The sequence below is a fragment of the Hoplias malabaricus genome, chromosome 4 (genome assembly GCF_029633855.1).
Source record: "Hoplias malabaricus isolate fHopMal1 chromosome 4, fHopMal1.hap1, whole genome shotgun sequence".
Taxonomy (NCBI): domain Eukaryota; kingdom Metazoa; phylum Chordata; class Actinopteri; order Characiformes; family Erythrinidae; genus Hoplias; species Hoplias malabaricus.
The window spans coordinates 40,658,758-40,674,614 of NC_089803.1; the positions used below are offsets into that span (position 1 = coordinate 40,658,758).

At 38.5% G+C, this 15,857-nt stretch overlaps 1 protein-coding gene across 2 annotated transcripts in view; it reads left to right on the forward strand.

Annotated features, from left to right (window-relative positions):
* plxnb2a.1 (plexin b2a, tandem duplicate 1) overlaps positions 1-15,857 on the forward strand; it is a 143,783-nt gene that overhangs the window by 97,962 nt on the left and 29,964 nt on the right. For both annotated transcript variants that reach the window (XM_066666921.1, XM_066666922.1), the window contains exons 3-8: positions 9,321-10,150; positions 11,567-11,824; positions 12,896-13,084; positions 13,644-13,769; positions 14,599-14,699; positions 15,092-15,218. In XM_066666921.1, the coding sequence (XP_066523018.1) occupies positions 9,323-10,150; positions 11,567-11,824; positions 12,896-13,084; positions 13,644-13,769; positions 14,599-14,699; positions 15,092-15,218 (1,629 nt within the window). In that variant the 5' untranslated portion in view covers positions 9,321-9,322. The remainder of the gene's footprint in view (positions 1-9,320; positions 10,151-11,566; positions 11,825-12,895; positions 13,085-13,643; positions 13,770-14,598; positions 14,700-15,091; positions 15,219-15,857) is intronic.

A 15,857-nucleotide genomic window follows, 5' to 3' on the forward strand; every position in this document is an offset into this window, starting at 1 on the left:
TGAAGAGGGGTAGTCTCTGTAGAGCGTATTTTCTCCAGTAGTGCCAAATCTTTTGCAGTTGCAGACATGTATATTATTATTAATGAGTCTATTGCCAGGTGTGTGTCTGTGTGCGTGCATGTTTCAGGTAAGGGGCTTTATAGAAGCGCTGTGTATTCCTACACTGCTGGAAGCACTGAAGCAGTGAGAGAATTATGAACTCAGCACAATGAAGAGTCAAATTCAATCAGTGTGCCTGCTGTTCCCCACAGCCCTCTGAGAGACCACAGTGTGTGTGTGTGTGTGTGTGCGTGCCTGTGCGTGAGAAGATGAGCTGAGTTTATTTTAAATGATAGAGACAGCAGAGAGGGTGCACACTTGTGTTTATGTAATATGCACATGTAAATGAGGATCTTTAGATCTGTAGTGATGAAGGATTTGAGAGGTGATGAAATTTAACGCTGAGTTTTAAAACAAAGCCATTTTTCTGTCGGTAAAGACATCTCTGCGCCGAGATCCTGACCTACACCCTCAGTGTTCTTTTCTCATTTTATCTGTCTTTCACACACACTGTCTGGCTCTTTCTCCGCCAGTATCTCTCTATCTCTCTGTGTGTGTTTTTCTCACTCTCTGTCCATTACTGTCTTTCTATCAGTCCCTGTGTCTTTTTCTCCATCTCTTTCTCTCATTCACCCAATTTCTCTCTCTCTCTCGTGCTCTCTCTCTCTCTCTGTGGGGTTAATGCAGGCAGCTCGCTTGGCAGCTCTGTAATTAACTGGCCTCGTGCTTAACGAGGAGAGACAGGAATACATTAGCATAACACAGCCTTTAATCAACCTCCGCCATGGCGTGTGTGGAGTAGGAGCTTAAAACATGCAACACACACACCCACGCATGCACGCAAGGGGCTTTGATCCTTCTCCACTTTTGCATAGCGGATGACATGTTACTGACAGATTGCATCATCAGAGGTTGGTGGTGAAGGGACGTTTCTGAATGACTGTGTTTTAGACGCTCGTGCCAAAGTAGGAACTGAAGCTCAAGTCCTGAGGTCTCAGTCTGAACTGATTTACCTCTGAACACTTCAGTCTCCTTTCACTCACTCTGCTCTCTCAAATACAGACTGGGAAGCCAGTCTAAGTTTCCAGCTGCTAAAAACAATAATTTCAAATTTAATATCTTCATAAGCAAACACTGACTTTTAACATCCTCATAGCGGCTATAGTCATCTTAAATAAATAAGAGCCTGACTAAGTGCTTGGCGAAGCCATCAACATGGCAGTACTTGATCACTGGTATCAATAGTAACTCAGTATGAACCTTATGCTTAATGCAATAAAATGCTGGAATTTGGTTAACTGACCTATATATATCATTATATGCTGTTAGCAATTTAAATTTACTGTTGCTGCAAAAGCAGTTTTGTGGTTTTAGATGCAAAGCAGTGTCCTGGAGGTTGTGGGTTCAAGTCCAGCTCCGGGTGACTGTCTGTTTTTGGTGTGGTCCAAAAACAAACATTCGTAGGTGGATTGGCTGCTGAAAAAGTGTCCCTAGGTGTGAATGTGTGTGTCGCACTGTGAAGGACTGGCGCCCCCTCCAGGGTGTGTTCCCACCTTGTGCCCAGTAGTCTCCGGACCCACCACGACCCTGAACTGGATAAGCGGTTACAGACAATGAATGAATCAATAAATAGAATAATAAAAATAATAAAAGGGTAGACAAAGTAATGCAATAAATAAATACATTTCAAATGTATTCTAAAACATTAAATATTAATGAATATTAATAAACAAACAATAAAATGTCTTATGAATGTTTATATGTTTGGAATATATTAGTAAAGCAACTCACAATATTACTGTACTTGTACTTGTATTTATAGTAACTGAATTTAAGCTAATGCATTACGTTACTTAATTCTGGAGAGAAACAATCACAACAACTACACACACACACACACACACACACACACACACACACACTGTGTAGTTATTTGGTATTTCTCCTACCACAAGCATAGGCACACAATCTGAACTCATTTATTTCCCAGCAAGAGTAATTACTTTAACCTTTGTTCCCTTCTTCTGCACGATTGGAACCAGCTGGAAGGCACACACGCGTGTGCGCAAACTCATGTAGGAGGACACATAGGGGACAGGGCCACTAAGGCCATTACCCTTAGCCAGTAAGTACCATTTAGCTTTTCTCAGTGGTAAACCCTTCTACACCCGAGTTCCATATTCCTCCGTCTGCTGGAGTCTGTTCATTATATTCACATTATTTTCAGGATCACACACGTGCACACAAACACTGAGACCATTGTGCTCATTCTATCAATGATCTGCTTTCAACCTTAATTAACCTGGTGCAACTGAACTGTCAGTCATTCTGAGTGGTCCTCAGAGAGAGTATCGTAATTAAAATAAAGAAACTGATAGAGAGCAAGGTGACCATTTAGGGACTGCAGGACCCCTAGCCTTACGCCTCTGTACTTAGCAAATCACTGCCTGCAGTTCAGATCTGTCTCCTACGGCATACCCAGAAAAGAAGAATCTGACAACATCTAACACAGACTGTTGAGCTGCAGAAAAATTTTAGTTGGTGGACTATTTTCAATACAGCAGTGACATTGAGGGGTTTAAAAAGTCCAGCAACACTGCTGTGTCTAATCCATTTGTAGCAGCACAACACACACTACTACATCAGTGTCACTGTAGTGCTGAGAAAACTACCCCAGCTTAAATCATACTTTCCTTCCTGTAATTGTACAACTAAAAAGAGAATGAGGAGTGAGTTAAGAAACCAGGAGGTTGTCATAATGTTATGGCAAATAGGTGTGTGCTTTTACAGTCAAAGTTTTTGTTGCTTCTGTGATTTAATGTTGTTTTGATTCTCCTTCTCTGTTTTTCTTTTTGAAAACGCCTGCTGTTGCTGATGAAGCATAGCTGTATGGTCTTACTCAAGATTTTCAAAACATTCCTCATCCTCCTCCTCTTCCTCCCTTCTTTGCCCTCTCCGCTGTGTGGAATTATGACTCTCATTACTGTACTGCCAGTGACGTTTAACTTCCTCCTTCAAAGGACATGTGTTTGGCAGTTTTTTCTGATGGCCATTGGAATGCAATGTACTTTTATCTTAGGCAAACGTGTGTCATACTTCCTAACAACACCCTCAGTCCCTTTTCTGTAAGAAGAGTACTGGGAGGGAGACATATTCCAACATTAGGTGCTGGTTGGCAGTCATTTGTTATTTATTAGGGTCACTAGACAGTCAGGGCATAATTTAAACATGTTGTGTCAATTCAGATTCTGTTGTACTGTCTTCCTGACTGAAATAATTGAAGAAAATGAAGAAATGAAGTGCTAGAGGCTGTTGGATATCAGCATGAGCATAATATATGTGGATTCTTTAAACTGTAATTTGAGTGCATAACATACATCAGATAGCAGTCAGAGAGTGTAGTGTGTGACACATTTATAAACTTGCGTAGAAAAGAGGATCAGCAAAACAATTTTTATAAACTAGCATATGGCAAACAAAATGTATGTGATTATTAAAAAGTGATTATTTGGGGGGGGGAAATGGCAATTTGCAAAATCAACTGTAAATCCCTCACAAAGTATGCCATTATTCAACTGTTAGCTAACTTTATCTGAGGCTTTGTATAGCCCAATATCATTCTTTTATTTGTTTGTTTGTTTGGTTTTTCCCCTGATTTCATGTTGGGGTTTAAAATATTAGCAAAATAAAAAAAAAAAGCTACAAATGCTAAATTTGCACAGTTCACTGTGAATGAATAGTTGCACTAAAAATATCAGACTAGGAGTTCATTTGGGCACAGAAACATCTTAATAGGTGCCATTTCTGTTTTCTAACAATTCTGTAGGTGATGAGTAATTCCATTAGAAAATTAGAGTTGTGTTTTGTAACTTAAGTAACAAGGGGAATTCCGCTGATATCTCACAGTCTAGTCATATAACAGTTGTATTCCAAATTCTTTTTCAGTTGTTTTCCAATATTAAGTAGTGAAAATAAATATTTTCATTACTGAAACATGGCTGGCAGCTTTGAGCTGAGTAGTAACCCCATGTTCCTGATATGACTGTATGTTTCTACACTCCCTGCTTAAATGTGCTTGTGTGGCTGAATTGCTGAAATAACTTGACAGTATAGTACGTTTTTTTTTTTTTTTTTTTTCTTCCCTTTAATTGAATTTATTCTGGGCACTTGGCCAAGCCCTCGAAGGCACTGAGTGTACGGTAGCGATAAGAGAAAAGCTTTGAGGTTACAATGTGTTTATTGTTAGAGAAGTGCCCTCTCTTCTGCCTTTGGAGTAGTCCAGGTAAAATGTTTTATGCACAGATGGTTTTACCAGATGAAGGGAATGCTCTCAAACCTCTCGTCCCAGCTGCTGGTGGTTTCTTGCTGATTAGGATGTGTTTTTATTCCATATGACCAAAATTCATATAGGATTTCAATATTTTAAAACTTGAACATTTATTTTGTAATAAATATATACAGAGTCCAGTCTTTCTGTCAAAGAAAAAGAACAGTTGCAGAAATTAATTTTGTGGGGCTACATTATACAAGCTGTAACGTGTTTGTTCAACTGTACGCTTCTCTCCTGGTCTAAACATTCCAGTGCAGGTCTAGAAGCTCTTTTCAATATTTTTTATTAAGTCTAATCTTTTATATGCTGTCTATGTGTCTGTTCTACACACTTTAACTCTGCCTTTGCCTAGGAGGCAGCATTAGTGAGAGCTCAGAGAGAATAGGAAAGCTCTTAGGGTGTGTTTGATGTGCACAGAAGAATGGTGTGTACAGACGGAGGGGATTTGTGTGTAAAGGACCTGTCATTGGGTAGAATGGAGAAAAGGTCACATGATTTACTTAGTCCTACCCTGTATAGCAAACAAATGATAAAGTCCGTCAGTGTCTCTGTGTGTGTGTATGTTCATGAGATTACAGTACTATTCATTCATAAGGAATGTGGCATTGTGCTGTTTGGGTTTTATTTTCGTCTTCTTCTTTTTTCAGTTTCCATTGTAATGTGTGTGTGCGTGTATGTGAGTGTGTGTGTGTAATTCCCAGAAGACTCCCACTGAGTCAACAGAAAAGTATCACTATACTTCATCTTATGAGAAGTGGTGACAAAACCTCCTTCTTCCTCTAATCTCACATAGTTGGACTTTGTACCACTTTAAACTTTCTAAACCTGACCAGCTTCTCAGAGGCTTCCAGTGAGAGGCCACTTTGTATTGTGTATGAGAATGCTATTTACAATGTGAGAGAGAGTTCTAACAGGTATTGATATGTGATTATAACAGATGGTTACAACAGGCCATTCTGAGGTGTTACAGTTATAGCTTTGACTTGTTCATTTTTCTGTAGTTTACTGCTGTGTAATGTGTGTGTGTGAATTTTCTTTCATTGGTGGGAGATGTGGTTGTATAGGAAAGCTGTTAGGGTGTGTGTGATTTGGGTGAATAGACGAATGGTGTGTACAGCAGTAGTTTATCTCTACATTGGAAAAGGAGTGCACTACAACAAGTGACTGACCAGCCACCATTTAGTTCAGTAAAGATTTTGTGACTGAATCACAGCGATGTTGGAATATCTCATGTAAAGCCTTTCCAGAGGAGTGTGAGCTTGTAACTTAGCAAAGGGAAACAAACTCCCTATTCTTGTTGGATGATCAGCTGTACAGGCTTTTGGCCTTATAGTACACACCTGGCTTGTGTATAATGTGTTGTATTCTGAAGATTGAAAGCACTCTAATAAAGTAATGCTCTCTGTGTTGGGAACTGACCAGCTTTTACTAAAAATATAAACAGACCAGAGGGCTCCAAGTGCCTTGTATATTTGTATTTACATCATTACATGTTCTAGGACTCGAAAGTAAGGAAACACGAGCTGGGGGAAGCCCGTTAGGCTGTGTCACCTCCCTGCTGGCCATCTTAATATTTTAGATTTAACCTTGGTGTTTACAGATAGGAAGCAGGTGTGTGACACACTAAACTGGTAGAGAATTTAATCAGAAGAACAGTGTTGTTCTTGTAGTCAATGTAACTTTTTAATTCTGAGCTTAAAATAGATTTTTTGTGAAAGGGGAAAATATACCATAGGGGCTACAGAATGTTTTGGAAATGCTGTCCAACTCAGTGCAGGCTTAAGGCTGTCCTTTTCTCCCATTCCTAAAGGACTTTCAACAAAGTATGAATGGCAGCATAGACCTCAACTCTTTAATCGATGCTGATGTCTATGGTCCTGAGATTACCACCACTGATTAAATAGCAATTTTTTCTACCAGTTTGTGGTGTCATAGAAGGTATGATTGTTCTAAGTTGTTCTGATGTTCTGCCCAAAACTATTGTTACATTATTATTATTTTTATTTATTTGTCTGTTGAATACCTTGGGCAGCCTTGGCCTAATGATTGAAGAAAAGGGCTTAGGACTGAAAGGTTCGACAGGGACAATGGAGTGCGGTGGGAGTGAAGGAACAGTACTGTCCTCCTCCCTCAATCCATGACTGCTGTGTTTACAGCCCCTGGTGTATTTGTGTGTGTGTATGTGTGTATGTGTGTATGTGTGTGTGTGTGTGTGTGTGTGTGTGTGTTTTCAAGGCTACAGATGTGGTAAATGTGGAAGACACATTTCATTGTATGTTGTTCAGTGACGCTGGTAGGTGGATTGGCGACTCAAAAGTGTCCATAGTTGTGAATGTGTGCTGTGAAGGACTGGTGCCCCCTCCAGGGTGTGTTCCCACCTTGCGCCAAGTGATTCTGGGTAGGCTCCGGGCCCATCGTGACCCTGAACTGGATAACGGTTACAGACAATTAATTAATTAATGTTTTGTTCTAATCAGAAACTTGCAGGGGATCCTAAAAACATATTCTCCAGAGAAGAGGTGACAAAATTATTTGATTCTTTCAGCTAATCCTCAGCTGAGCTCTCCTCAGTTTAATTTCTTTCCAAAGCATATTACTAAAATTTCAAGTTTTCTTGTTGTTATAAATCAGGGAAAGAAACCTGGATTAAATTCTTTGACCCGTCTGTTTACATTCCCCAAGCACCTCAAATTAAACCAGAAATGCTTTATTCTGAAAGTATATGAACCATTCCCCCATGATGCCATCTGTCTTTTCTTCCTACTTGCTGAGATGATGAGGCACCTGCAGACAGATTGACGTTTAAGCGGCATGAATTCTGATCTGACTGTTCAGTTGCACTGCTGCAAATCAGATATGGATCACATTTCAGTGCCACATGTGCACATTATCACATGAAGAAAAAAGATTGGCTCTGGGACTCATTTTCCTGCTGCGTGAACGTAGCCTTTGTGTCCTTGTTTTAAGTGCTGTTTACAGTCAACAGCCAAGCCAGTCGAAATTGAGTCTTTATTTTTTTTTCTTTTTCCTCAGAAATGTTGATGCTTTTTTCTTTGAAGTTGTGTACACACAAATTGGAGTCAAATGATGTCAGTGATCTTATTGCAGTCAGTTACAAAGTTGTGTATCCGTGTGTGTGTGTGTGTTAGTCTGGCAGAAGAACACAAGCTACAACAGTGGACCACCTGCATAATTTTATCAACCACTCTGTCTGAACCCACCATCTTTGTCAAATGGTGACCTGCACAGCTGTGAAGCTGTTATGAAGGATAATGAGGGTTGTTTACAGAAAGGAAGGGCAGGACCACTGCAGTATATTTTGTTTCACCCCACCTGCTGGGCATTTTCCCCAGCATCCACTGTGCCACCTTTTTCTTCCACTTTCACAGACAGCCCCTCTCAGTCCTTTGATGAGCACTTGACTTCCGTCCTGGTGTTTGAAAGCCACTGAAGTGGCGTGCGTATGGATGAAAGGAACAGGGAAAGAAAAGAATGCCAAAGAGATGGTCTTTGAAAATACCTGCTCTTTTATCAGCCCCTAAGATCATGCAGCAGTCTGCAGGCCAGTATCTCACTGAGGAGACAAGAGCAAAACAACTTATTTAACCTTTCCCATCCGTTCTTAATCTGTACCTAAAAGTACTTAACAGACGTGAATCTTAATTTAACATATTTTTATTTCTTTTCCTCTTTTGTTCTCTTTTTTGCGAGGTTTCATGATCACGTGAATGTGCCTCAGTTTTTAAACATTCCTGAGCACCTTATAATCTTGTTCATAATCTTGACCTGGAATTCATCAAGTCCCCCCCCCTTTAATCTTTTTAATAATTTTTTGAACTTCAGTTTCAGAATGTCACTTCAAGCGGATTATCTCATATCTAATTTTCACAGAATTGAATATCATAATTAATGGCCACTGGAAATTAAATTAAAAAAAAATCTGAATTTTGCACAGTGCTAAAATTACATTTTTAATTATGTAAGTAAAATTTTATTTATAGAGCACATTAAAAACCAAAGAAACCAAATTAATAATTACTTCTGCATTCAAATTGTTTTCTATCGACAGGTTCAAAACTGCCCTTCTAACTCTTTTATATAGTGTCCAGAATACACAGGATGTTGTATTTTATATATAAAAGCAGCCATAACATTATGGTACAAAGCAAATTCACCAGTATTAAATCAATGCAATTATAGTTAAATTAACATGGTGAGTGTTCATTTAACACTATCAGTGTTGATTTACCACTGGTGAATTTGCTGTGTAACTATACTACACTCACTCTCCATTCTCACAGCTCCGCTGACCACACAGGAGCATATTGTAGTTCTACAGTTACAGATTGTAGTCCATATACTTCTCTGCATACTTTGCTTGACCTCTTTCATCCTGTTCTTCAATGGTTAGGAGCCCCACAGAGCAGGTATGATTTGGGTGGTGGATCATTCTCAGTGCTCATTCGCATTTGCAGTGACATTGACATGTTGTGTGTTGTGCTGGTATGAGTGGATCAGATACGTCAGTGTTGCTGCAGTATTTTTAACCCTGTGGCATCACTGCTGGACTGAGAATAGTGTAACAAACGAAAAATATCCAGCTAAAAGTGTCCTGTGTCCACTGATGAAGGACTAGACTGCGACCAAGAAAACTGGTCAGCAACAGATGAGCTACTGTCTCTGACTTTATATCTACAAGGTGGATGTCAGGGTCTCTGCAGCATTGATAATGATCTACGTCCAAAATCATACATGCACCCTGTGGGTCCTGTTTGGGTCCTGATCGTTTGCAATATAGTGTACAGACAGTAATGGTATACCTTTTATTATATGTTATGGCTGAATGCTGTAGGGGTGATATATACATTTTCTTATTCACTGATCTGGTTGTTGATGAGAGGTAAATATATGCATACGGTCAATTAATTCAAATTTTCTCTCTCTCTCTCAGAAATGTTCTGGTGGGGCGTGGCGGCAGTGTTGACACTGCTGTGTGTGGGTCAGTCTCTCTCTGATCAGCAGTCACGTCCCCAGTTTTCTTCTCCCACCATAATTAACACAGTGGCTCAGGACCCTCGCACGGGTCGCATTTACCTGGGAGCGGTTAATGCCATCCACCAGCTGGATTCAGGGCTGCGGAAAGAGAGTATGTCCGTGACGGGTCCCAAGAAGGACAGCCCCACCTGCACCCCACCCATTATTAACCAGTGCCAAGAGGCAGTGGAGAGGAACAACATCAACAAACTCCTGCTGCCCAACCCTGCGAACGGCTCTCTGATAGTGTGCGGCAGCATCTATAGGGGCATCTGCTCTTTGCTGAACCTCAGCCACGTAGAGCAGAACATCTACTATAGTGACTCCAAGGGAGAGAAGACCTATGTGGCCACCACAGAGGAGTCAGTCTCCGTGGTAGGCGTGATTTCCAGCTTTCAGAAAGCAGAGCACAACCTGAGTGTATTCTTGGTGGGGAAAGGCTACGGGGGCTCAGACAGCTCGAAGCTGATCAGCACGAGGTTACTGCAAGACTTCGGTGACATGGACATGTTTGAGAACGTAGTGGAGGCGTCCAGCATGCAGGCCAGTCCCTTAGCCCAGCGCGCCCATGACTTCCGTCATGCCTTTAAAGATGGAGGCCACGTATACTTCCTGTTCTCACGCACGCAAATCGCCGGGGACAAGATCACCATAGTTGCACGACTATGTGACAGCGATGACCACTACTACTCCTACACTGAGCTGCAGGTCAACTGTAGCGTCAATGGGGAAAACTTTTACAATAAGGTACACTCTTCAGCACTCAACAAATGTGCAGAAATTACTCTTACTGGTCACTCATTGTCTGTTTTATCAACTCTACTTTCATATAGGAACACTTACACATTTTGGTGTATCTTTTGCTCTGCATACATTATCACGCCCCTGTTCACCCTGTTCTTCAATGGTCAGGAGCCCCCATAAGAACAAACAGGGGTGTGGTCCATGGCATGTTTCACGCATGATGTTTTGGTTCATATCAGACTTAAATGTCCAAAGGCCTGGAATAAACAATGTAGGTCTAAAACCCTAAGATTATACTGGATTTGTGAACATGCCAAAGGATATGACTAGGTTATCATGTCAGTTGAGCAGTCTCTAGCTGACAGTACCCAGTACAACACTGGATGGTGATGAGGACATGTCTTAGGCATGACATTTGACATTCAGAAGACAGTAATCAGAGTAGTTAGTCTAATCAGCACCAGAGCTGACTGGCTACCTCAGAAAATACATGATTATTCTAAGGCTGTTATTTGTTTGTGAAAATGTGTAATTCCTAGTTTATTCACCCATATATCTTCTTCGTCTTTCCTTGATGAATTAGGTACACTCTCAGAAAAACTCACTGTGGTGATACCTTCTGCTGTCTGGTACAATCAAGGGCACATTTCAGTACCTTCACTTAGGGAACATATTTGTACCATATCCTATAAATTGATTATTTTAAGTTTTAAGTGTTGATTTCATAAGCCTCATTTCATCTAAAGGACTTACGTTCTTTTATTTTACATAGTTCTGTAATGACAGATTACATATATTTACCTTCCTTTCTGGAGAAGAGAATATAATGTAGCGTTGGGGATACAGCTGAACTGTAAAACTACTGTTTTGTAAATTTAGTGACAATGTACATGTACCGTACCTTTTTTCTTTTCTTTTCCTCTAAATGTGTGCCTGAAAGTTGTTTTGAATAAGGGCAACTCAATTAAAAGTACTTGGTTAATTAGCGTACATCAGTAATATTCAGAAAGCCTTATATTTTTAAATTACATGGTAAGTTATTTGAGCACATAATTTATTTTTTTAATTAAAAGCATTATAAGAATTACTAACAACAAAGTTACCAAATTTAAAAAGGTTTTTCAGACAAGTTGTTATTGGAATCATTTAAAAATGTTCTGTTTTATTGCTTTGTTGTCTAATTAAGAAATAGAAAATACAGTTACGTTCCTGTCAGATTTTAAGTTGCCCATTTTCACCTAAAGAATTTTCTTAACTGAAGCTACAGTCATGTTATGATGCTGTTTCTATTATGGGGACAGTAATGCTTTGTTTAATTTTGTTCTTAAAGTTAAAGGTACACTGATTTTTTGTCTTCCCTTTTTGACATTTCCGGGCAATAAACCTACCTTTATTATTTTAAATATTATTATTTTTAAGGTGAAAGCAGCATACCTGGCCACACCTGGACCTATTCTGGCAAAGAACCTCAACTCCTCCAGTCCCAATGATAAGGTACTGTTTGCAGTATTCAGCTCGGACGTGGATAGCTCGAAGTCGGCCCTCTGTATGTACCCTCTCAGTAGCATCAACCAGAGACTAGAGGATGTAATAGAGTCCTGCTACACAGGAGAATCAGAGAGAGTCTACTCACCTTACTCCTCCAAACCAGAGTCCATCTGCAACTCAAAAAGAGAGGTATGCCACTGGGTGAAGTATTTTCTTTACCTTCAATTCAATTTCAAAATCACCAAACATTGTGGAAGTCTGACTTCTGAGGGACTTTTCTCACAAAGTTCAAATAGCTTATGGAGGTTTGCCAATAATGTTTCAGCTTTACAAAACAGATGTGAATAACCTACTAGTTACAATTTATTATTATAATATATAATTCATAAGACTACATTATTCATGTTTGACAAGTGACATAAACCTACGTTAACAACCATAAAGGCTTATTCCAACAAGCCTCATTTGGCATAAAGCCCTATTTATGCCTCTATGCTGAACCTATACTATTGCCAATTCATTAGCTGAACCCTACAGCATAGCCTGATGCACACCTCTCCAAAAATGCAACGACTGTGATTGGTAAAACAGTCTGACAAACATGGGGGAACATTTGAGGAGCAGGACTACATGGGAAAACATGCTGGTTTTTCTAATTGGTTCTTTCCTGGTGTAAAAAGACCCAAGCTCTTGTGCAGGCTACAATGTAGGCTCTGAATTGTGTCCGTGCAGAAGCATAAATCTGCCTTAACGTTTTATAGGCTGACAATAAAACACATTTTAGCGCATAATTAGTGTGCTTGTTAGAATATTTAAGAAAGTTTTTTTTTTTTTTGGTCAGTTGTCTTAAAGGGTTTATATAGGCCTCATGTAGCCTTTTAAAGAGTGTCTTACTAATGTGTTACCTATAATTTTCTGTTTAACCATGTGTAAAGTGCAAAAACCATGTGCAAAATCAAGTAAATTAAGTCTCTATGGAGAATTCCAGTTTAATTATCAAGTGTAAAGTTATTCATTATTCAAATGTTTACAAACTGTTCAGTGTTGGCCTTTTGTTGTCTTTTGTTTTTATAATTGCTTTAAAAAATGTTTCTGAAAGAAGCATTGGCCCAGACTGGTCCAAGCAGTGTATGTAATTCCTAACACAGTACTTGGACTGGATATACAATGCTTATTACTCTGTAGTGGTATTCAGTAAGGGCAGAATACTTCATTATAAACAAATGTTTGAACATGTCTTCATGTTTGTATCCACTGCAGAAAGGTATGATAAAAAATTATCCATGTGGAGCAGAATTCCTGCCATCTCCTCTGGCCAGTAAACCAGATTATGCTCTCACTGTCAACCACACATACTCCAGGAAAGGCATGCTGACTGCTGTGGCTGTCTCCGTGGAAAATGAACACACTGTGGCCTTCCTGGGCACCAGCAGTGGCGATGTGGTCAAGGTGAAAGCTTCTCACTAACAGTTTTGTGTTTTGCTTTGACATTTTGGGGGAAAAAAGCAATCAAGTCAAAATAACATGAAGCCGTGTGAATCTGGCCACTAAGCACTAATTTTTTTAACTTTATTTATATATTTAGTAACATGTTTAAATAATAATGTTTTAAATATCATATTATGACTGTCTACGTTATCATAGAAAAAGAGTATTTATTGAATTTATTATGCTATATATACACAGGCAGGGACAAGTTTGGATATTTTGCCATATGTACAGTGTTATCACGTTTCACATGTTACCTTTTTTTTTTTTTTTTTTTGAGGGTTAGGGGATGTTTAAAATACTAAATTCAGAGGAGGAGCCAAAAAACCTTACTTTTTAATTCAAATTAATAGAGAGAGTGCGCAAGACATTGAAAAGTTAAAGCTGTAATTATTTAACCTTTTGAATGTACCGTTTTATGTGAAATTTTATACCCATAAACAATCCTGTTGACTATGTGCTTAAACCTTATGCAGTGACTTTGCTTACTTAATTTGTTCTCTGATATTTCACATTGCAGGTGCATCTTGGTAAAAACATTGATGCGTATACTAAGGTTCAAGGAGAAGTCACTGATGGTCCAGTTAACAAAAACCTGTTTTTTGACAACAGCTTGGATAATATTTACATTACTACTGCCAAGAAGGTTGGTAACCTGTATACCGTTATGGACCTAAATCTTATATATACAAATTACTGCTTTCAAGCATTTAATGGTTTTAGACTTTTTTTAAATGTATTTATTTATTTTTATTGAACGTATTATTATTATTATCATTATTATTATTATTATTTTATGCCTTGTCCTTTTCATCGCAAAACAAATTCTATCAATGCATTGAGAAATCATGCTGTTAAAGGAGACAAGCATATTAATGAAATAAAGCCACAGAAATATCACGTGATTTCCATAGAACGAATGCCGTCGTCCAAGGAGTTCCAATGAGTGTTCATTTGTATATGCCATAAAAGTACACTTGACGCTTCTAACCCTTCTCTGATTCTCACATTCATTCATATAATTGGTCAGTTCCTATATGGAATTTCTGAAGGGTAACTTTCTTATTTGCTATTACTTCTTTTTAATTCACTGCTCATTGATTTTTACCATTGCTCTCCCACAAGGACTGCCAAGCGTAGTTTTCTCAATATATTTCTTTAAAAGCTGCATTTACTGGAATGTACAATAGCAATATAAGATAAACAAGCAGCTGTGCCTCAGAGAACACTAGAAATGCTGAAGAATCAATGGAAACTGCATAACATTCATAATTTATCATGTTGATGTTAATGTATTTGACATCATTAACATAGTTTAATGACATCATTAATATAAATAAAATATAACACCAAGCATAGAATATATTTTCTGTTTTATTTCTGTTCTCTGTTTTATTCCATTGATTAATGTGCCTTATTCAAATATTCAATTGAATGTGCTTTTTGAACACTTTGGATTTGTTATTTCTCTGTAGATCACTAAAGTTCCTGTGCAGGCATGTGAACAGAAGAAAGACTGTTTGTCATGTGTGACTCAGCGGGATCCATACTGTGGCTGGTGTGTGCTAGAGGGCCGGTGAGTGACCAAGGGTCCAACAAAAAGTAAAAGCTTGTCTTCAGTACACAGTAGTGTTTAAGGGTGTTTACATATGGTCAAAAGTTTGAGTGTTTACATATGGTCTATGTATTATCATGTAATGTTTACATGCCTGGTAAATAAAGGGTTTAAAGACAACAATGATTCTTAACTTTACACAGCTCCAATTGACATTTATATCAGTGTACAATAACGGTGTGGACCACTGGACTGTGAATTGACATAAATCAATATTTTTGGCTCATCCTACAACTGAAAGAGTGCCATTCCAGCTATTGGTGTTTAATGATGTGTACGTAATGATTAGTTCAGGTACAATGGTAAAGCTGCCCAAAGGCTCATTGATTCATTCATCCCCTGCTGTCTCACAGCTGCACTAGAAAGAAGGACTGCAGACGAGGAACAGAGAAGAACGCATGGTTGTGGAGCCCTAACCTGCAGTGTGTAACCATCCAGGCTTTCGATCCACCCAACATCAGCTGCAAGAAGAAACAGCAGGTCAGATTTGTTTATGGTTTTCTTTTTAAGCTTCACCTGTCTTATAAATAATATATAAATTAAGTTTTTAATATTTGCAACTGTTATCTGAGCATAGAGAGCATAGACTTCTATTAATGTAATTGGTAATTTAGAATGTGTCATATTTTTTAAAGGCCCTAAATCAGGATGTAAACTGGTAAATATGTAAAAACCGTATATTCTAATCTAAATCTAAACTAGCCTGCAGTTGATGTCGAAATTATCCCACATGACTCATTAGGTTTAATTGTCACTTTTGCATTTTAATGCTTTCACATTGCACAAGTCCGTCTCTAAAGCTAATCTTTGACTTTTATAAAGCATAAAAACATTGGTTGATATTGTTGTATAATAAATGATAATGTCACAGATAATCCATCTTTTTAAACCATGCGATGATTTTTAATTTGATTTATTTATCAATATTAATCATTTGTTTTGGATCATCACTTCCACCTCAAAGACCTTTTCTTAAATTACAAAACACCAAATATTACAGGCCCTATTTTAGCTCCTGAAATCACTGTCAGTTATAAAAAACTGATGTGGGTCAGACTTTATAAAAGTATCCATTGAGGGTGCTTCAAACTATTCAACCTCTTAAATGAATGAGTGGTT